At 41.8% G+C, this 20987-nt stretch overlaps 1 protein-coding gene and 1 non-coding gene across 2 annotated transcripts in view; both read left to right on the forward strand.

Annotated features, from left to right (window-relative positions):
* dnah10 (dynein axonemal heavy chain 10) overlaps positions 1-18383 on the forward strand; it is a 36310-nt gene extending 17927 nt beyond the window's left edge. Inside the window, exons 23-78 of the mRNA XM_019268890.2 lie at positions 607-785; positions 901-1112; positions 1286-1442; positions 1550-1783; positions 1862-1984; positions 2081-2314; positions 2403-2626; positions 2722-2991; positions 3074-3257; positions 3385-3519; positions 3901-4053; positions 4595-4783; positions 5144-5290; positions 5552-5743; positions 5857-5975; positions 6065-6223; positions 6361-6496; positions 6581-6703; positions 6787-6918; positions 7050-7266; positions 7595-7714; positions 7817-7962; positions 8041-8193; positions 8283-8543; positions 8653-8825; positions 8913-9006; positions 9192-9359; positions 9501-9689; positions 9954-10125; positions 10211-10414; positions 10496-10576; positions 10671-10868; positions 10984-11145; positions 11269-11443; positions 11682-11863; positions 11964-12100; positions 12189-12406; positions 12546-12767; positions 12912-13059; positions 13187-13466; positions 13553-13782; positions 13877-14150; positions 14247-14351; positions 14460-14614; positions 14698-14852; positions 14948-15131; positions 15280-15480; positions 15839-16048; positions 16149-16244; positions 16339-16510; positions 16594-16725; positions 16837-17048; positions 17164-17331; positions 17452-17632; positions 17708-17853; positions 17970-18383. Of these exons, the coding sequence (XP_019124435.1) occupies positions 607-785; positions 901-1112; positions 1286-1442; positions 1550-1783; positions 1862-1984; positions 2081-2314; positions 2403-2626; positions 2722-2991; positions 3074-3257; positions 3385-3519; positions 3901-4053; positions 4595-4783; positions 5144-5290; positions 5552-5743; positions 5857-5975; positions 6065-6223; positions 6361-6496; positions 6581-6703; positions 6787-6918; positions 7050-7266; positions 7595-7714; positions 7817-7962; positions 8041-8193; positions 8283-8543; positions 8653-8825; positions 8913-9006; positions 9192-9359; positions 9501-9689; positions 9954-10125; positions 10211-10414; positions 10496-10576; positions 10671-10868; positions 10984-11145; positions 11269-11443; positions 11682-11863; positions 11964-12100; positions 12189-12406; positions 12546-12767; positions 12912-13059; positions 13187-13466; positions 13553-13782; positions 13877-14150; positions 14247-14351; positions 14460-14614; positions 14698-14852; positions 14948-15131; positions 15280-15480; positions 15839-16048; positions 16149-16244; positions 16339-16510; positions 16594-16725; positions 16837-17048; positions 17164-17331; positions 17452-17632; positions 17708-17853; positions 17970-18116 (9770 nt within the window). The 3' untranslated portion in view covers positions 18117-18383. The remainder of the gene's footprint in view (positions 1-606; positions 786-900; positions 1113-1285; positions 1443-1549; positions 1784-1861; positions 1985-2080; positions 2315-2402; positions 2627-2721; positions 2992-3073; positions 3258-3384; positions 3520-3900; positions 4054-4594; positions 4784-5143; positions 5291-5551; positions 5744-5856; positions 5976-6064; positions 6224-6360; positions 6497-6580; positions 6704-6786; positions 6919-7049; positions 7267-7594; positions 7715-7816; positions 7963-8040; positions 8194-8282; positions 8544-8652; positions 8826-8912; positions 9007-9191; positions 9360-9500; positions 9690-9953; positions 10126-10210; positions 10415-10495; positions 10577-10670; positions 10869-10983; positions 11146-11268; positions 11444-11681; positions 11864-11963; positions 12101-12188; positions 12407-12545; positions 12768-12911; positions 13060-13186; positions 13467-13552; positions 13783-13876; positions 14151-14246; positions 14352-14459; positions 14615-14697; positions 14853-14947; positions 15132-15279; positions 15481-15838; positions 16049-16148; positions 16245-16338; positions 16511-16593; positions 16726-16836; positions 17049-17163; positions 17332-17451; positions 17633-17707; positions 17854-17969) is intronic.
* A 1805-nt stretch (positions 18384-20188) lies between these two features.
* Positions 20189-20260, forward strand: trnaq-uug (transfer RNA glutamine (anticodon UUG)). Its single transcript has one exon. It is a non-coding gene; the product is annotated as a tRNA-Gln (tRNA).
* The last annotated feature ends 727 nt before the right edge of the window (positions 20261-20987 follow it).

Below are 20987 nucleotides of genomic sequence, written 5' to 3' on the forward strand. Positions count from 1 at the left end.
CTCTTCGACCCTGGCCACCACAGTGTTGAGATATGGTGGCACCTAGTCAAAGACAAACAATTAATACTGCAGAGGACCACAAGGCTCACACGTGACCTTGTGTAACCCAAAAAGAGAAAATTCCATAACAGGGGGTAAGCTAGTATCATAATAAGATGCTAGCTATAGCTTATTTAGCATCTAACTTATCAGCAAGCTATCTACCGTATGAATACATTTTTATGTGCTATTTGAAAACATTAATACAATACATAAAATACATTTATCCCATAATATCAAAACTTGCTTCACTCAAATGTGTGGCTTGTGCGGTGAATGTGAACATCCGGTTGTTTTTCGTCAATATTATGCTATAATATATTTTCCCCAACTTACCCCCCCCCCCCCCAACTATATTTAATTTCCCTGTTAAGGGCCAACCTTCAATGTTGTAAATTCCTGGTTTATTCATGTTTTTTTCCCATAAATTCCTATTAATTCCCATTAATATCCATGGAAAGTTTCCAACTTTGAAAATTCCCAGAATTCTGCAACCTCAATACAGTATGATGTTGAAATATAGTGGATATCAAGTGGAAGGACCAGGCTCTCTTTTGTTCTTTGCAGGATTGACCATTATGGGAAAATATGAAGCAGACCTTGCCAATGTAGTGGCAGAACAGCTGGAGCTTGCTAATGCCGAACAGCTGCTGGATCTGCCAGTCACTGTGTACCCAGAAGTGATCAGCATTCAGAAAGAAATGAAGGGCTTGAGGCAGATATATGATGTCTATAAAGCTCAGCAGGTTGGATATGGTGGCTGCCATTTAAAAATTGAAATTCCATGTGGACACATTGAACATAATTCTGGTCAACATGCTTTTTTGAGTATTTAATGTGTTTGTCTTTTACGACTTTCAGGATGCAAAGAGAGAGTGGTCTCAGACCTTGTGGGTGGATTTAAACATGGAGCTGCTACAGCAGGGCATTGATGGATTCATCAAAAGCTTGAAAAAGTTACCAAAAGATGTTAAGGCATTGCCTGTGGCCTTCTTCCTAGAAGGACGCATGAAGGAGTTCAGAGAGTCTCTGCCTCTTCTGCTGGACCTGAAGAATGAAGCCCTCAGAGACAGGTCAGTCTGCAGATTGATACCAGATCTTACCTGAATAAATCTGACACCTAAAACAAAATGCCATATAATTATTAGTGGAGTTTAAAATTAAACGTGTATGTTGACCAGTAAGGCAAAGTCAAATAAAAAACTCTTTTTAATAATTAAGACATATCTTATATTTCGGGCCGCAGACACTGGAAGGAACTGATGGACAGGACTGGCACTAGCTTTGAGATGAATTCTGAAAGCTTCACTCTGGAGAACATGTTTGCAATTGAGTTGCACAAATATGCGAATGTCATTGGTGACATTGTCACCGCTGCTGTAAAGGAGCTCAGTATTGAAAAGGTAAGCTTACCACTTTGTGATTTAGTCTGAGTTAGGGATCAGTTTATCAGTGAAATCACAAATAAAACATATTATCCATGGGTGTATGTTTGTCCATGTGTTTCCAGGGAGTGAAGGAGGTAGTGAAGACCTGGGAAAACATGAAGTTCAGTGTGATGCCCTATTTTAAAGGCACCCGGCAATGTGGTTCTATTCTGGGTTCAGTGGACGAGATTCAACTAAACGTAGACAATGATGCCATGAACTTACAGGGCATGGCAGGAACCTCTTTTGTTGGACCTTTTCTTGGTACCATACAACAATGGGAAAAAGATCTGTCCCTTATCAGTGAGACCATACAGGTCAGTGAGAGTGGCCAAATCTCTTATCACCCTTAAGCTGTTCCATTTTCCTTACTGAAAAATGTTTTTCTTGCCCAGGTATGGTTGCTGGTACAACGAAAATGGATGTACCTGGAGAGTATATTCATTGGTGGAGACATTAGTTCGCAGTTACCCGAGGAAGCCAAGAAATTTGATAACATTGACAAAAACTTTAAAAAAGTGAGTTTCGGCATATATATGTCAGCCAGACAAAAGCGAAGTTACTAGATATATCAAAATAATATTGCCTCCTTGTTTATTTATTTTGTTATGTAGATAATGAGTGACACAGTGAAGGATCCAAACATTAAGCGGTGTTGCCTGGTTCCCAACCGACTAACAGACCTGCAGACACTAAGCGATGGTCTAGAGAAGTGCCAGAAGAGTCTAAATGACTATCTGGATTCCAAACGGAACGTGTTTCCTCGCTTCTTTTTCATTTCTGATGATGAACTGCTCAGCATTTTAGGAAGCAGTGACCCTGCCTGTGTCCAGGAGCACATGATCAAGGTAGGAATTCAGAAGATAGAAAGGATGACTGCTGGTCCAAATGTATGAAATGTTCTCCTGGATATTTTTCTTTTCATTGTTCCATAAGATGTATGACAACATAGCATCTTTGAGGTTTGATGTGGAAAGCAATGGCGAGACAGTAGCTGGGGCCATGGTGTCTGCTGAAGGTGAGGTGATGGAGCTGAAGAAGCCTGTGCAAGTGGAGGGCAGGGTGGAGGAGTGGATGACAGAAGTACTACTGGAGATGAGAAGGACTAATAGACTCATCACTAAAGAAGCAATCTACTGCTACTGTGAAGACAGAGGCAGGTGTGTGTAGTTAATACATGTGGGTGTGTGAGCAATTCTGCCTCTTTCTGTGTGCAAATGAGCCACAGTATATTTGTCATTCCCATGTCTCTCAGGGTGGATTGGATGATGCTGTACCAGGGCATGATGGTGCTAGCTGCAAATCAAGTGTGGTGGACGTGGGAGCTCGAGGATGCCTTTGAATCCATGGAGAAAGGAGACAAGGACGCAGTGAAAAACTTTTCAAAGAAAGTGCACCATCAAATTGATGAGCTCGTAACACGCATTGCCCAACCTATGAAGAAAAACGACAGACGAAAGATTAACACTGTGCTTATCATCGATGTCCATGCAAGAGACATTGTCGACAACATTATGCAAAACTGGTAAATTTAACATTTATCAGTCAGTTTGAACTGTTCTTCCATCTCACAATGTAAAAAAAATGTAATTGAATTTTCTTTCCAGGATAACGAATGCACGAGCATTTGAGTGGGAAAGCCAACTAAGATTCTACTGGCTCAGGGAACCTGACGACCTATTTGTGCGTCAGTGCAGTGCTTCGTTCTCTTATGGCTATGAATACATGGGGTTGAACGGTCGATTGGTAATAACCCCACTGACGGACCGTATCTACCTCACCATCACACAGGTTTGACATCCTTTGCAAATTTATGATAGCCAAAACGAATAAAATACCCAAACAGCACATGTAAATTGTTCTGTCAACTGGTTTTGACAACTGGATGTCTCTTTGTGGGTGTGTATTTGTGATGCAGGCCCTCTCTATGTACTTGGGTGGAGCTCCTGCTGGACCAGCTGGCACTGGAAAGACAGAGTCCACCAAAGATCTAGCCAAGGCTTTAGGCCTGCTCTGTGTGGTTACAAACTGCGGTGAGGGCATGGACTGCCTGGTAAGAGTAAACGGCTAATGGAAAATGTTTTGGTACCTTAAAGCTAGGGTAGATAACATTGAAGAAAGCAACAAGAGTCAGATTTATCTGACCGAAAAAATCACACCCCCTCCCATTTACTTTCTTGTACAATTAGTACATAGGCAGAATACAGGCATTCAGGCCAGCCAATCAGTGTGTCACATGTAAGAATGCAACCACACCCCTCTATGATTAGACGACACCTCTATTATGTACTTATTGTATGTTCGTACTAATTATTTGTATGTATGTTGAGTGTGCAAACCATGCTCTGTTACACTCTCTGCAAGACAAAGAGCCCCTCACTATTTTTCATTTGTGCTCAACTTTTGTCCTTGATTTCCTTTCCTTTGTGTGCAGGCTGTAGGAAAGATCCTTTCTGGCCTTGCCCAGTGTGGAGCGTGGGGCTGCTTTGATGAGTTCAATCGAATCGATGCCTCAGTGTTGTCAGTCATCTCTTCCCAAATCCAGACTATCCGCAGTGCTCTCATTCTGCATCTCAAACGGTTTAGTGTAAGTCTGTTGTAGTTGTGCAGAAGCAGCCATGAATACAGTGGTCCCTCGTTTATCGCGGGGGATACGTTCTAAAAATAACCCGCAAAAAACGAAATCCACGAAGTAAGTTTTACAATTATTATACATGTTTTAAGGCCGTAAAACCCCTAACCACACACTTTTATACATCTTTTTACACACATTTTGTACAGTACTCCCTTAGTTAATCAGGACGCAGAACACGTGCGGTTCTCCCTTAGCCAATTTAGGATGCAGAATACAATGCGCGTTCATACTGTACAGTACGCTGTAAAAAAAAACATGCAAAATTACACTAAAAAAATCCGCAAAACAGTGAGTCCGCGAAAAGTGAACCACGATATAGCGAGAGACAACTGTATATCAAATAATTCAGTTTTTCAAAAAAACAAAATCACAAAAATTCAAGGTTATTTCATTTGGGATAATTAAGTTGATAGCTTGCTTTTTTAGCCTATATGTAGAAGAGTTTGTAGTATTATTCCCCCTAAACCAAACTTCTTCTCACTATGCACAACAGTTTGAAGGGCAAGAGATTACCCTGGACAGCCGCATAGGTATTTTCATCACCATGAACCCGGGTTATGCAGGACGCACAGAGCTGCCAGAATCAGTCAAAGCCCTCTTCAGGCCTGTCGTGGTCATTTTGCCTGACCTGCAGCAGATTTGTGAGATCATGCTCTTCTCTGAGGGCTTCCTAATGGCCAAGGTGAGGGACACACACACAAAACACTATTTACATTGTTACAGTTAATGTATAATGAACCATGTACTATGTGTGCAACATTACTATAATGTACAGTAGCAGGATTTAGATATATATATTATTTATATATATTATATTATATTATATTATATTATATTATATTTATATTATATTATATATTTATATAGTATCCTCAGGTAATATTGAAATGCAAGGATTAATTATGATGAATTACTTTGAAAATGTTATGATTTAAGACAAATATAATGTCACCATGGAAGATCATATAAACATATAAAATATATCATATCAACATGCAAAAAGCTGTAACTATAACTGATTTCATATTTTTGTTCAATTCAGGTGCTGGCAAAGAAGATGACAGTGCTGTATAAGCTGGCTCGTGAGCAGCTTTCCAAGCAGTCCCATTATGACTTTGGCCTGCGAGCTCTGAAGTCTGTCCTAGTGATGGCAGGAGAGCTGAAGAGAGGCTCACCAGACCTCAGTGAGGTAGAGACCAGGGAAGAGTTTTTTTCATATAAGGAAAAAAAAAAGGGAAACTTCTTTTTTGCTGACATAAGATATGGAGCGGAGGACAAGAAGTGTTGCAGATGCCACAGACAATATATGAAAACAAAAATGAATTGAAATCTGCAGTCTGTCTTAAAAATGGCCTCTAAAATGAATGAAAATGTTCTCCATTCCAATTTTTGTTAACATATTAATTCTGTTCTTTATTATTTTGTAATGCTTTGTGGTCTTTCATCGCAGGACGTGGTGTTGATGCGTGCCCTCAGGGACATAAACCTGCCTAAGTTTGTGTTTGAGGATGTGCCTCTGTTCCTCGGGCTGATATCAGACCTGTTCCCTGGGCTGGACTGCCCTCGTGTTCACTACCCTGACTTTAACTCTGCCGTGGAACAGATCCTCCAAGAGAACAAATACATCATACTGCCTAACCAGGTGTCTCATGGAACTCAAAGAGTTTCAGTTTCAAATATTTAGTACCACCATATGAGTGTTAAAGTGTTTATATGTCATATTCACATTCATATTTATGCTGTCTGTGCTTTTAGGTGGATAAAGTGGTGCAGCTGTACGAGACCATGATGACTAGACATACTACTATGATTGTAGGTCCAACAGGTGGCGGAAAATCAGTTGTGATCAGCACATTGTGCCAAGCTCAGACCAAGTCAGTGTTAGTTTATATCATGTAGATTTATACCACCATCCTGATGTTTTATGTGCACAATAGAAACCTTTATTTTATCTCATCATCAGATTAGGATTGCAAACCAAGTTGTATCCCCTGAACCCTAAAGCAATGAGTGTCATTGAACTTTACGGTATTCTGGACCCTGACACTCGAGATTGGACTGATGGGATCTTATCCAACATTTTCCGGGACATCAACAAGCCTACTGACAAAAAAGAGCGGAGGTATAGTATAAAAAATTTTTTTAAGGAGACAGTTCATGAAGCTGTGCAGTGTGTCAGGGATGGCATTCATTCTTACATTATGAAGTAGAAAGAATATCTGTGGCATACTACATAAAGATATGGACTTGGACTCCCAGGTACATCCTGTTCGATGGGGACGTGGATGCTCTGTGGGTCGAGAATATGAACTCGGTGATGGATGACAACAAGCTCCTCACTCTAGCCAATGGAGAACGGATTCGGTTACAGAATCACTGTGCCCTGTTGTTTGAGGTTTGTCTGAGTTTCAGTGTCTTTACCGACACTTACTGCCAAGCAGCCCTACAGATATACGGTAATAAAACTTTACCATCACAGGTTGCAGATCTGCGTTATGCCTCCCCTGCTACTGTTTCCCGCTGTGGGATGGTTTATGTTGACCCTCAAAACCTGCGATACACCCCATACTGGCAGAGATGGGTGACCAACAGACCTGGCAAGGTATGAGAAAAAATATATACACAATGTAATAATTGTAATGGTTTATTATTTGATAAGATCATAATGCTGTCTTTGTTTTCTAGGAACAAGAAGTGCTCAACAAACTGTTTGAAAAATATGTGCACAGATCGATTGACATGATTGTGGAAGGTATCATTGACGGTAAACAGGGCCAGAAACTGAAGTCTGTTGTTCCTCAGACAGATCTGAACATGGTAGGTTCATCTTATCCATCTCAAGTGTACTCCAGTACCTGTCTTGTTGTATTCATGCAGGAAGAATTAAATGAAGATTAACATAGTCCCATATTTGGACTAAATTCTGCATGTGTCGGCTGTGTGTTCAGGTAATTCAGCTGTGCTTGACACTGGATGCACTGCTTGAGAATGAGAGCAGCAGTGCTGAAGTCCTGGAGTGTTACTTCCTGGAAGCTCTGTACTGCTCACTAGGTGCCACATTGTTGGAGAGCAGCAGGATTAAGTTTGATGAGTTCATCAAAAGGCTTTCCTGCTTAACGACAGTGCATGATGAGAAAGCCCTGGCTGGCCCTGGTGAGATTCCAGGTAAAAAGCATGAATTAGTACTGATTATGAAATTCACATGCACAAGCTTATACAGCCTAAGTACAGGTAATATTCAATATTGTATGGGGTGTTGTTTAGCTCAGTTGGTAGAGCAGCCGCCCCATGTACAAAAGCTCAGCTGTAGGATTGTTTTAAGTTTGGTTAAGGTAGGTTAAACAAAAAATATATGATTGAGAACAAACGCAGTTTTACTTTTTAACTGTTTTATTCTCCACAAGAGTGTGTGAATATAAGTTAATATAAGTCAATATAAGTTTCATCACTTTTCTATCCTATTATTATTAACAAAATGTCTGCATCTGTACAGGATACCTCCCAACTCTGTATGATTTCCATTTTGATGGAACACAGGCGAAGTGGGTTCCCTGGAATTCCCTGGTCACCAAATACATCCACAACCCTGAAATGAAATTTGCTGATATTCTAGGTAAAAGTCAATTCAGTGAGCTGTGAGGCAAAAACAAATCTTTCTGTCTCTCCAAAGCTTCTTCTTCCACTTTTATTTCCTCATCCTCTATCTTTGCTTTAGTGCCAACTATCGATACCACGAGAGCCAGCTGGATCCTGGAACAGATGGTGAAGATAAAGAGACCAGTGCTTCTGGTTGGAGAGTCTGGCACTTCCAAAACTGCCACCATTCATAACTACCTGAAGAACCTGAATGCAGATACAAGGGTTAGTTTACATTATAATCATGCATGTGTGAATTTGTTATGTCACTTGAGTTTTAAATGTCTTCTCTTCTGTTTCTAGATTAGTCTGATCATCAACTTCTCATCCAGGACCACTTCAATGGACCTGCAGAGGAACCTTGAGGCCAATGTGGAGAAAAGGACCAAAGGGACCTATGGGCCTCCTATGGGGAAGAGACTGCTGATCTTTGTTGATGACATGAACATGCCAAAGGTACCTGCTCTCAACCAAGTCTCTCGTCTACTTTACTGTGGTAAGTGACAGTGCTTGTATGTTTGACACAATATACTATGCACCTCCAGGTGGATAGTTACGGTACACAGCAGCCTATTGCACTTCTGAAGCTGTTATTGGACCGAGGAGGCATATATGACAGAGGGAAGGAGCTTAACTACAAAATCCTCAAGGATCTTGGCTTTATTGCTGCCATGGGAAAGGCAGGAGGTGGGAGAAATGAAGTGGATCCCCGCTTTGTCTCACTCTTCAGTGTCTTCAACATCCCCTTCCCTTCAGTAGACTCCCTCCAACTCATCTATGCTTCCATTATCAAAGGCCACACCAGAGTGAGTATCTCTTTCCCACATAAATCAGCACATAGAATACAGAATACACATAGAATCTCAGTCATCCATACAAATCATCCGATTTAATAAACCTGATCAAATATTTTAGCCATTCACTGATGTCGTACGGAGTGTTTGTGATAAAATCATCATCTGCACACTGGAACTTTACAACAACATCATCAAAGATCTGCCACCCACTCCCTCCAAGTTCCACTACATCTTCAACCTGAGGGATCTGTCTAGAGTCTTCAATGGACTGACCCTCACCGAACCTGACAGGTCTGGTCGAGCACATTCGCTCTGGTAACAAACTTTGCAGGGAGAGGTCTATGTTTTTAAATGTCTTTCCTGATTTCTCTCCAACAGTTTTTCGACTGTCACCCAATTTGTCCGTGTGTGGAGAAATGAGTGTCTGAGAATCTTCCATGACAGACTCATAGATGAAACTGACAAAACCTTGGTAATAATTATTAATAATAGTTATGGATATTTACTGTAGATTATCGATTGTATTGACTACAGGGACAAACACTATATGTATATATGTGTTCCTTCAACTGAAAGCTCAAAATCTGTATAGCAAATTGTTTTGTAGTGTGTTGTTTCTCACTTTTCAAATTTATCTAATGTGTTTTTTGCCATTAGGTTCAAGGTCACATAAGAAACCTGATTGAGGAGCATTTCAAGTCAGACCTGGAGGCAGTCATGAGGGACCCAGTTCTTTTTGGAGACTATGGGACAGCACTCAGTGACACTGAACCTAGGATCTATAAGGATATATGGGACTATGATGTTGCAAAAGCCTTGTTTCAGGTACTGTCAAGTTATTAACTGTGTAATTAACTGTGATGGGTTTACTCAGTCTTTAATAATGCAACAATAGTTTTTGATATTTGTTACAATTATTTACTGCCATAATCTTTAAATATACTGAATTGTTTCTCCATTTTGCAGGGAATTCTAGAGGAATATAATATCAACAAATCAGGAATGAATCTCGTTCTGTTTGACGATGCTCTGGAACATCTGACCCGGGTGCACCGTATAATTCGCATTGATCGTGGCCACGCACTGCTCGTTGGTGTAACAGGCTCCGGCAAGCAGTCCCTCACCAAGCTCGCTGCGTTCGCTGCCGGCTGTGAGGTTGTGAAACACAAGAACCATGAGGGGTGTGGTCAGGGACAAACAAAAGAAGAACCTTAGAACAAGAAGTTCTGGATTATAGTGATAGTATTCTAACTTCAATGCTGCTAACGGAGAAATTGGAAGCATTAAAATATACATCCATATTGATCTTTTGAAACGTGTTTTTTAACTAATTTCTATTATGTAAAATATAGATATATAAATATAGAAATAATTGCAAATAAATCTAGAGCATTCATTATTGTAATCTCCTTCTCCCAGGTATTTGAGATAACATTAAGCAGAGGATACAGTGAGTCAAACTTCCGTGATGAACTGAAAACACTGTACTTGAAGCTTGGCATTGAAAATAAAAAGACAGTTTTCCTCTTTACGGATGGCCATGTTGTTGAGGAAGGCTTCTTGGAACTCATTAATAACATGCTCACCTCAGGTTTGATAACACTCCTGGCTCACACTACATTTTTCTGTCTGAAAAACTACAGCCGTAGTACTCTGCTCATGCTCTCTCTTCATAGGAATTGTTCCTGCGTTGTTCCCTGATGATGAGAGGGAGTCGGTTATTAACCAGCTCCGGGATGAGGCTCTTAAGATGGGAGCAGGTCCTTCTAAAGAATGTGTGTGGCATTACTTTGTCAACAAGAGTGCCAACAACCTACACATTGTTTTAGGCATGTCTCCAGTGGGAGACACCCTGAGGTCACGCTGCAGGAACTTCCCAGGTGAAATTCAGGCTCAGGCTTGACTTCATTTCAATATCATTTCTGGTTTTGTTTTACTAACTGTGTGTACTTCTTTTTCAGGGCTGATGAACAACACAGTGATAGACTGGTTCCTGCCATGGCCTCCACAGGCGTTACTTGCAGTGGCTCAGTCTTTTCTTGGTGTGCAATTTAACACATTTATATCCTTTTAAGCCATTTACATTATTTAGCTGTGATGAGAGCAGCTGGAATATTATCCCTGTTTTTGTTCCAGGTGAAAGTCCAATGATTCCTGAGACACACTCTACAGAAGTGATAGGTCATGTATGCATGGTCCATAGCTCTGTGGGCGAGTACAGTAGGCTATTCCTGCAGAAACTCCGGCGGTGTAACTTTGTTACTCCAAAGAACTACTTGGACTTCATTAACACGTATTCTAAGCTCTTGGATGAAAAAGGCCAGTATATCCTGGGTGAGAAAATGGATCATTTTATAAATTCTGTACCTCCTCTGTGGGAAGGGTTAGCCTGGTGCCACATGGCTATTATGATGTTTGTGCTGATTTAACTTGCTCTCTCCTGTGCCAGCTCAGTGCAAGCGTCTGGAGGGAGGTTTGCATAGACTTGTGGAGGCCACTGAGCAGTTGGCCGATCTGAATGTGAAGCTAGCAGAGCAGAAGGTGGTCCTCGCTGAAAAGTCCACAGCTTGTGAGGCCCTTCTGGATGAGATAACCGCAAACACAACTGTAGGTCAGTGAGTTGGTCAGCATTTCTTAACTTTGGGTTGTAACAAACACTGTTACTGTTATGCTGTAGGTTTCTGAAAATAAACAGAGCTGTCACAAACCACTTAGCAATAACTTTTCCTTCTAGCTGAGGAGAAAAAGACTCTGGCAGAAGATAAGGCTGAAGAGATTCAAGAGCAGAACAAAGTGATAGCCGTGGAGAAGAAAGAAGCTGAAGCTTCCTTGGCCGAAGCTCTGCCAGTATTAGAAGCAGCCCGCAATGCCTTGAAAGATCTGGAAAAATCAGATGTCACAGAGATCAGGTAAACTCTTCTCTTATTTTCCGTTCTGTGGTTGAAAAAGCTAGAAGATGGCCATTCATGACCTTGACGTGGCTATGTAACAGGAGGTGATTAATATTCTCAAATATATATTTAATCAAGCATTGATCAGTCATGAAAAAACAGGGTTTAGCATACCTGACCAAAAAAATCCAAGTCATTCCATCTGTTAATTTATCCTCTCCTTCTATCTGCCTTTTCCTGCCGGTCCATTGTGCAGATCCTTTGCCAAGCCACCCAAACAGGTGCAGGTGGTCTGTGAGTGCATCCTGGTGATCCGTGGCTACAAGGAGATCAGTTGGCAGTCAGCCAAGACAATGATGTCGGAGACAAACTTCCTTCACACGCTGATGGAGATGGACTGTGATTCAATAAGTAACAGCCAGATCAACACTGTCAAAGGTAAGCTGACAACAACATCAATAAAAACAACCATAGAAATAGAAAATAATATTACCCATGTACTGTATTAGTTGTTTTCTTTGCAATTTTCTCTGGCTAGGCTTCCTGAGGAACCTCCGCACAAGCTTTGAGGAGATGCAAGCCATCAGTAAGGCTGGCTCAGGAATGTTCAAGTTTGTGGAGGCTGTTGTAGGTTACTGTGATGTTGCCAAGGTTATAAAACCCAAGAGAGACAAGGTAATGTGAGGTTTGTAAGTGCTTTTACATCATGTTCTATAAGAAGGAATACAGATTAAAACATTTTAAATTCCAAATAATATCTTAGGTGGCACGGCTGGAGAAGGACTTCTTTCAGAGTAAGCGGGAGCTGAACCGCATTCAGAGCGAGCTTAGTAGTATACAGAATGAGTTGCAGACTCTTGGAGAGAAGTATCAAGCTGCTATTGAGGAAAAGCAACTGCTAGAAGAAGAGGCTGAGCTCATGGAGAGGAGACTGATAGCTGCTGACAAACTCATCTCTGGCCTGAGTTCTGAGAATGAACGGTGAGGCTATAAAAAAAGGAACGAGGGTTCACACTTACAACTATCAGCCTAAGCAAACCTGCTAAGAATTGCTCTTTCTCATCTTTCTGTCTTTGTCTACCTTTCTTTACTACTACTCTTTTCAATTATGCCCACTCAGATGGACACAAGATTTGGAGGAGTTGAAGCAGCGACGCGTGCTCCTCCTGGGTGACTGTCTGATCTCTGCTGCTTTCCTGAGCTATGAGGGGGCCTTCAGCTGGGACTTCAGGAATGAAATGGTATACCAAAAATGGGCTAGGGATGTGCAGGAGAGAGGCATCCCTTTGAGCCAGCCTTTTAAAGTGGAAAATCTTCTGACTGATGAGGTCGAAATCAGCAGGTGAGAAGGAGTGTGTGCTCATGACTTTGAAACTTGAAACACAAGAAGACAATATACTCTATGAATTTGTTCGCTCAGGTGTTAATTTAGTCGAGCAGGTGCTTCCTGCAAATATATGGATTTATCTTTATTCCTGTGTGACAGATGGGGCTCAGAGGGCTTGCCTCCAGATGAGCTTTCATTGCAGAATGGAATCCTCACAACTAGGGGGAGCCGATTTCCCATGTGTATTGACCCTCAACAGCAAGCCCTCAACTGGATTAAGAAGAAGGAAGAAAAGAATAGCCTCAAGGTACAAAAACAAATTGTGCTCATACAAGTTATGTGTCACAAGTCCTGAAATGACTTTTTTCAACAGATCTTCGGAAAGACCCACTATATCTAGTCATGACAGTCTGACCATCCTTTTTTTCCCCCAGGTCTCATCTTTCAATGATCCGGACTTCCTGAAGCAGCTAGAATTGGCTATCAAATATGGCTTCCCATTCCTTTTCCAAGATGTAGATGAGTACATCGACCCTGTGATTGACAATGTCCTTGAGAAGAATGTAAAAGGAGCCGAGGGCAGACAGGTCATTATGCTGGGTGACAAGGAGGTTGACTATAATCCCAACTTTAAACTCTACCTCAACACCAAACTGGCTAACCCCAAATTTTCCCCATCCGTGTTTGGAAAAGCCATGGTCATCAACTATACTGGTAAGCTAATTTAGCATGGCAGCCATAGTTTGTCTGTAACCTTTGAACAACATGTACTTAATGTTGTTTCACTATCTATTTATTAGTGACCCTTAAGGGTCTGGAGGACCAGCTGCTGTGTGTTATCATGGGCTTTGAGAAAAAGGAGTTGGAGGAGCAGCGTGAGAATTTGATCCAAGAGACAAGCAACAATAAGAAGCTGCTGAAGAACCTTGAGGACTCCCTGCTCAGAGAGCTGGCCACATCTACAAGCAACATGTTGGATAACACAGAACTGATTCACACACTGGAGGAAACAAAGTCAAAAGCCAGTGAGGTCAGTTTGACTGCAGAAGAAGTGAACTCATGGATTAATAACAATTTCACTGAAGTCATTAATCCGAGCTAATGTTTGATGTTGTGATCATCAGGTATTTGAGAAGCTGCGGTTGGCTGAGAAGACATTTATGGACATTGATAAACTCAGAGAAGCCTACCGGCCTGCTGCTAAGCGTGGTGCTGTTCTGTTCTTCGTACTGACCGAAATGGCTCTGGTGAACAGCATGTACCAGTACTCTCTGGCCTCCTACCTGGAGGTGTTTGATTTTTCACTGCGCAAATCCCTGCCCAACTCTAGCCTGAGTCAAAGACTGACGAACATCATAAACACTCTGACATACAGTGTCTATAACTACGGCTGCACAGGTGAAATAATAAAGGTTGAGCATTGGGATTGGTGGAAAAAAAGTATTCATGATGACTTTATAGATTTTATAATCTGACTTGATTTAATATCCTTAGGTCTGTTTGAGAGACACAAGCTGCTCTTTTCCTTTAACATGGCCATCAAGATTGAGCAAGCAGAAGGGAGGGCGCCTCAGGAGGAGTTGGAGTTCTTTATCAAGGGTGAGATATCCAGAGAATATGAACTGTTACAAGCACACACACAAACATGTATCCACACAATATTCAAAGCAAATTTTCTTTTCTTATTTTGCCACCCTATGTGTAAAGGCAATCTATCCCTGGAAAAGAGCAAGCACAAAAAGCCTTGTGACTGGCTTCCAGAGCAGGGCTGGGAGGACATAGTGAAACTCGCAGAGCTCTTTCCTGAGCAGTTTGGCTCTCTACCTGATGACATAGAGAAAAAAGCCACTGAATGGAAATCTGTAAGTGACCACAGAGACAGGAATCATCACATGCATTAATTTTACTTTATCATTTGAGGGTTGAGCATTGTTTTTCTCCTTAGTGGTATGACTTAGATGGACCAGAACAGTCTCCGTTCCCCGAGAAATATAAGGAGAACCTGTCAGACTTTCAGAAGCTGTTGTTGCTGCGCTGTTTCCGCATTGACAGAGTCTACAGAGCTATGACTGACTATGTCACTAACACCATGGGCGAGAAGTAAGACTGTTTCTATTGGAAAAATGCAATTAAATATACATTTATACATTTCAATCAAACCCTGAATGCCCACGTTTTCTTGTATTTCTGCTCAGATATGTACAGCCCCCTATGATCAACTGTGATGCAATTTATGAGCAGAGCACACCTTCCTCTCCCATTGTCTTCATCCTGAGCCCCGGGTCTGATCCTACCAGTGACCTCATGAAACTAGCAGAGAGGTCTGGCTTTGGTGGCAACAAGTTCAGGTTCCTTGCCATGGGCCAAGGCCAAGAGAAGGTACTAAAGATTTTTTTTCCATATCTGAGCCACAAAGTTTTAAAGGTGGTCAGGTTAAACGTATACAAGGATCACATAAGCAGGCATGCTAATCAACATTAAAAAGTAAAGACATTGAGGGCAATTGTCTTCTGTACCTGTGATAAAGGTGGCACTGCAGTTCCTGGATAAGGCAGCATCCATGGGTCAGTGGTTGATGCTACAGAACTGCCACCTGATGGTAAAGTGGCTAAAGGAACTGGAGAAGTGCTTGGAGAAGATCACCAAGCCCAACCCCAAATTCCGCTTGTGGATCACCACCAATCCCATTCAGGATTTTCCCATTGGTATACTGCAAAATTCTCTGAAGGTGAAGTAACATTTTCTTTTCACTTTCAGTAGTGTTTTATTTAGATTTTTTGGAGGTGACAGGGTTGACTTTCCAAGATCCAGTAGTGGGCAAGTATTTCTTGAACTAGGTGTTGTATTTGAATGTTTTGCTGAGCAAGGTGTTGTCATTTTTTTACCTCTCTCATTTAAACAAAGTGACACAGTAATACATGAACTTAAAACAAGGGAAACTGTACTATGAACATCTAAGCGTATGAGTATTGAGTTATCTGTATCTATATTTTCCTATTGTTAAAAGTCTTGAAAGCTGAATAGTATTTTGATAGTAAACATTTTGCAGAGAAACTAGTTTACATGTGCTTTAATATTATTTGCAGGTAGTGATGGAGCCTCCCAGTGGTCTCAAGCTAAACATGATAGCCACATACTCTAAAATCTCCAGTGGGACCTTGACTGCATGCCCACACCCTGCCTTCCGCAGCCTGGTGTATGTGCTGTCCTTCTTCCATGCTGTGGTGCAAGAGAGACGCAAGTACGGCAAGATTGGTTGGAATGTCCCGTATGACTTCAATGAGTCTGACCTCTTCGTAAGTGGCACAGGACTAATTTACACTATGTTTTTATTTATTCTTAGTCTCAGTTATATTTCATTTTTCAGTGTTTAAACAATACAACTGTGCTCAACAGGTGTGTCTGGAGATCCTCGAGACTTACCTGACAAAAGCTCACAACCAAGGAGACAAATTTATTCCCTGGGGAAGTCTTAAATACCTTATCGGGGAGGTTAGGCTTAATTCATTGTGATTTCATAAATTGTAAATCTATAATCTTGCTAGGTGATACTATGAGTTTAGTATGCATGTATAATGTTTTATAGGTGATGTATGGTGGGCGAGCCATCGATAGCTTTGATCGCCGGGTCTTGACTGTCTACGTGGATGAGTATTTTGGAGACTTCCTCTTCTACACCTTTCGGCGCTTCCACTTCTACAAGGACAAGGCTGTAGCTTACAAGATCCCTCCAAATGGGCCCAAGAAAACATATGTTGGTCAGTTGTTATTTCATTATTTTACACAAAGGAAACATTATTTTCTGTCGCCACTCACAGCTTTAGCCTGTTTTCTGTTACAGATGAGATTGAATCCATGCCACTGGCAAACACAGCAGAGGTACTGGGTCTTCATTCCAATGCAGATATAGGATACTACACACAGGCAGCTAAAGACATTTGGACTCACCTAATAGACCTGCAGCCTCAGACAGGTATGATTTGGCATCTTAATTTATTTCAAATAGAATAGAAATGCTATTTTTACCACCATGCTGTCAATTGCTTCCTCTCTTATGGACTTTACACACCCTTGTGTGCCTCAGGTGAATCTGGTGGAAGCATCAGTAGGGATGAGTACATCAGCCAGGTGGCCCAGGAAATTCAGGACAAGCTGCCCAAGTTATTCGACATAGACGTGATCCGTAAAAAGCTTGGCACAGACATTTCCCCGACGTCAGTGGTGCTGCTTCAAGAACTGGAGCGCTTCAACAAGCTGGTGGTCTGCATGCAGCACTCTTTGACTGAGCTGCAGAGGGTAAGAAGAAAGGGCAGAGGATAACAAGATACTGGGAACTCAGACAGATAGATGTTATGCTTGCTTTGTGCTTCACATAGGGTTAGATTTGCTCTGATTCTCCTGTGTGCCCTAGGCCTTGGCTGGTGAGGTTGGTATGAGCAGTGAGTTGGATGAGGTCGCTTGGGCCCTTTTTAATGGTCAGATCCCAGCCATTTGGAAGAAGCTGGCACCTGACACTCTGAAGTCCCTTGGCAACTGGATGAGCCACTTCAAGAGGCGTTATGAACAGTATAGCTCCTGGGTGAGGACGCACACACCATCACAGATTATTTCTTATGTGTAACCGTCTGTGACATTATGCCATTGCAGAATAGTTGACAAATGAGTTGAGAATATATTTTTTGTATCTTGTGTCCATCAGGTTGATGAAGGAGAGCCAAAGGTTATGTGGCTATCGGGACTCCATATCCCTGAGTCCTACCTGACAGCTGTGGCCCAAGCTGCATGCAGGAAAAATGGCTGGTCTCTGGATCTTACCGTAATGTACACACAGGTGACCAAGTACCGCAGTGATGATGAAGTCAGTGACAGACCTGGACAGGGTAATTAGATGACCTTCAACATTTGCAGCATGATTAGCGATGGGTTATGAAGACTGATAGTCTTTTTCCCTGCAGGCTGCTATGTATCCGGCCTGTATCTGGAAGGGGCAGACTGGGACACTGAGGAGGGCTGTCTTGTGAGGAGTAAACCAAGAGCTCTGGTTGTTGAACTGCCCATTCTCAAAGTCCTCATCAAGGAGACAGAACGCCTCTGGTTACTGGTGTGGACCACAGTCGCTACAGGACTCCATACAATACTTACAATACAGTTTGCTATTTTGATGATTTTTTTCTAACTGCCTTCCTGACTGGCATTTCCATGTTTTTTGTACCACAGAATACTCTGCGCACACCGGTGTACACCACATCTATGCGGAGGAATGCAATGGGTGTGGGCTTGGTGTTTGAGGCAGACCTGTTCACCACCTTGCACCTGTCCCACTGGGTGCTCCAGGGAGTCTGTTTATGCCTCAATGCTGACTAAAGACAAGCTCAGCCTCACTGAGCTGGTTAGAGTTATGCAAGTTATTAGTTAAGTCTCACTTTTATGCAGTCACAGACTGTTTAAGAATAAAAGTCAGGTTTATAGTATATTATATATGTAAGCTGTTTCCAAATTCTTGAAACATGGAAGTGGAAACAAAAAGTTTTACACAAAACACTGTTGAAGCTTATTCAGTATTTTCAGAGCTGTTTGAAACAAATACAGGAAATGTCAGCATTTTAAATAAATGACACGTTTAAAAAATCATCATATTGTAGATGTTTGTTGTCAGTGTGGATTCTGCTGTGTACCCTCACCCCCTCCACTGTTAGTACTGATGAGCAATAACCACCTGCCAGCAGATCCTGTATCCTATAACAGTCTCCTGTAATGGGAGTTGAGGTCTGCAGCAACTATTTTTCCTTGTGTACGCATGAAATCAAGACAAGTCAATTGAGTCATCATGTCTCAAGTCAAGTCTCAAGTCATTCACTCAGTCACTCATCAATTCACAAATCTTCCAAGTTGAGTTTCAAGTAGTTTATTTTCTGTCCTGTCAAGTTGAAAGTCATCAAAACAGTGACTCAAGTCAACTGAAGTCCAAGTCACAATGCCTCAAAAATTATAAATGTGAGCTTAAATGTCACTGCACTATCAGTGAAATGTTTATACATTTTGTATATTCCTGTGAACTGTCTGTGAATGCAGCAGACGGCATCCTTGAAGTGGTCCCATGGTATAATGGTCAGCACTCTGGACTTTGAATCCAGTGATCTGAGTCCAAATCTTGGTGGGACCTGAATTTAAAGGTTCAGCGAATCATTTCTGCAGACAGCGGGCTTTAACAAACCACTGTATGGCAAACTGAACTCACTCAGCCTTACATAAAATAGATGCAACAATGGGAACTGTAAGGTTTGGTTAAGATTAGCACAAAAAATAGTTTTAGTTCTAAACTGGGTATGTTGACTTAAACTGAACTGTCATAACTGCTGTATAGAAAATTGTGGGTGTTGTCACAGATACAACATTTAATTTTTTCACTGATTGAATCACATATCAGATAAGAAACAATCTTCTTCTTTTCAATCTTCTTGATTTGTCGTCTGTTGAGGTACTAATCAGGTAAAATCTGGTTCCACCAAGACTTGAACTCCATTCACTGGATTCAGATGGAGGTGCTATGGAGGTTAGTTAGCTGATATCATGATTGGGAGGAACGGCTCCCCTGATCTGTGTTCTGTTATTGGACTTCTGTGTTCGTCATGGATTGTCCATAACAAACACCATGTTCAAGCATAAGGTTGTCCATATGTGCACTTGGCACCAGGACGCCCTCGGCCACAGTTTGATGATCGACTTACCAGTTGATCTACGTTCCTACCCTCACCTATAGTCACGAGCTTTGGGTAGTGAGCGAAAGAATGATATCGCAAATACAAGCAGCCAAAATGAGCTTCCTTCGCAGGGTGGCTGGGCTCTCCCTTAGAAAAAGGGTGAGAAGCTTTGCCATCCGCGAGGAGCTCAGAGTAGAACCGCTGCTCCTCTGCATCGAGAGGAACCAGTTGAGGTGGCTCGGGCATCTCGTGAGGATGCCTCCTGGACGTCTCCCTGGTGAAATGTTCCGGGCACGTCCCTCCGGGAGGCGGCCCTGGGGAAGACCCAGCACACACTGGCTGGCCTGGGAACGCCTTGGGGCCCCCCTGGGAGAGATGGATGAAGTGGCCGGGGAGAGGGAAGTGCCCCCGCGACCCAATAAAAACGGATAAAGCAGGACAAGACGAGACGAGTTTCAGGATCATCCTTAAAATCTTTGGGGTGATAACTGAAAGAAGGCAGCGATAGGTTTGCCCACTGCGGTCCCATGGTAAATCCAGTGTTTACAGACAACAAGCATTAGCTAACAACTTGCTGAAGTAGCAAGTATAAACCAAAAGTTAAGTAGTGCACTGTGTGAGTGGGAAATGCCATAACAAAGTGTTTCAGAATCATCCTTAAAATCTTTGTGGCGATGATGGAAAGTCCCACCCACACCGATTGCCTGTGAAGGCAACAATAGTGGCTTATAATGAGGTCCCATGGTGTAATGGTTAGCACTCTGGACTTTGAATCCAGTGATCCGAGTTCAAATCTCGGTGGGACCTGATTTTGAAGGTTTGTTAAGTCAGAGATCTCTACAGACAACAGGCTTTAGTCTAACAAACCACTGTACGGCAAACTGAACTGACTCAGCCTGACCTAAAATAGATGCAGCATCTCCAGCACAATAACAGATAGGTAGAACACAATGCTGCAAATCCCGATCATCATCCATGCAAAGTCCTTCCCTGTTGGCTGTTTCTACAGAAACATATTAATATAAGCAAGCTCTCTTTTTCATGGGAACTTTGAGGTTTAGTTACGTTTACCACAAAAAACACTTTTAAACTTACTTGACTTAAACTGAACTGTCAAAACAGCTGTAAACAAAATCATCAGCTCCTTAAAAAGCTCCAATAGCAGAGATGCTTTCCAATTTGACACCATCTTTGTTAAATCATACAAAGGTTTTTTAACTCAACCCATTGCTCATTTAATTAACTTGTCTTTCAAACACAATTCCTGTCCTGATGACTGGAAATGTGCCATTGTCACGCCTATTTTTAAATCTGGAGACCGCCTTGAAGCCAGTAACTACAGACCAATAAGTATACTACCAGTACTCTCAAAGGTTGCTGAGAAAGTTGTCATTGAACAACTGACAACATTTCTTACAAGCAATTTTGGTCTACATTGTATGCAGTTTGGCTTTAGAGCAAATCATTCCACCGAAACTGCTACCTTGTATTTAATAGAGCAAATTAAATCAAGGCTTGATAAAGGAGGAGTAGT

This window comes from Larimichthys crocea, chromosome X (assembly GCF_000972845.2).
Source record: "Larimichthys crocea isolate SSNF chromosome X, L_crocea_2.0, whole genome shotgun sequence".
Classification (NCBI taxonomy): Eukaryota; Metazoa; Chordata; class Actinopteri; family Sciaenidae; genus Larimichthys; species Larimichthys crocea.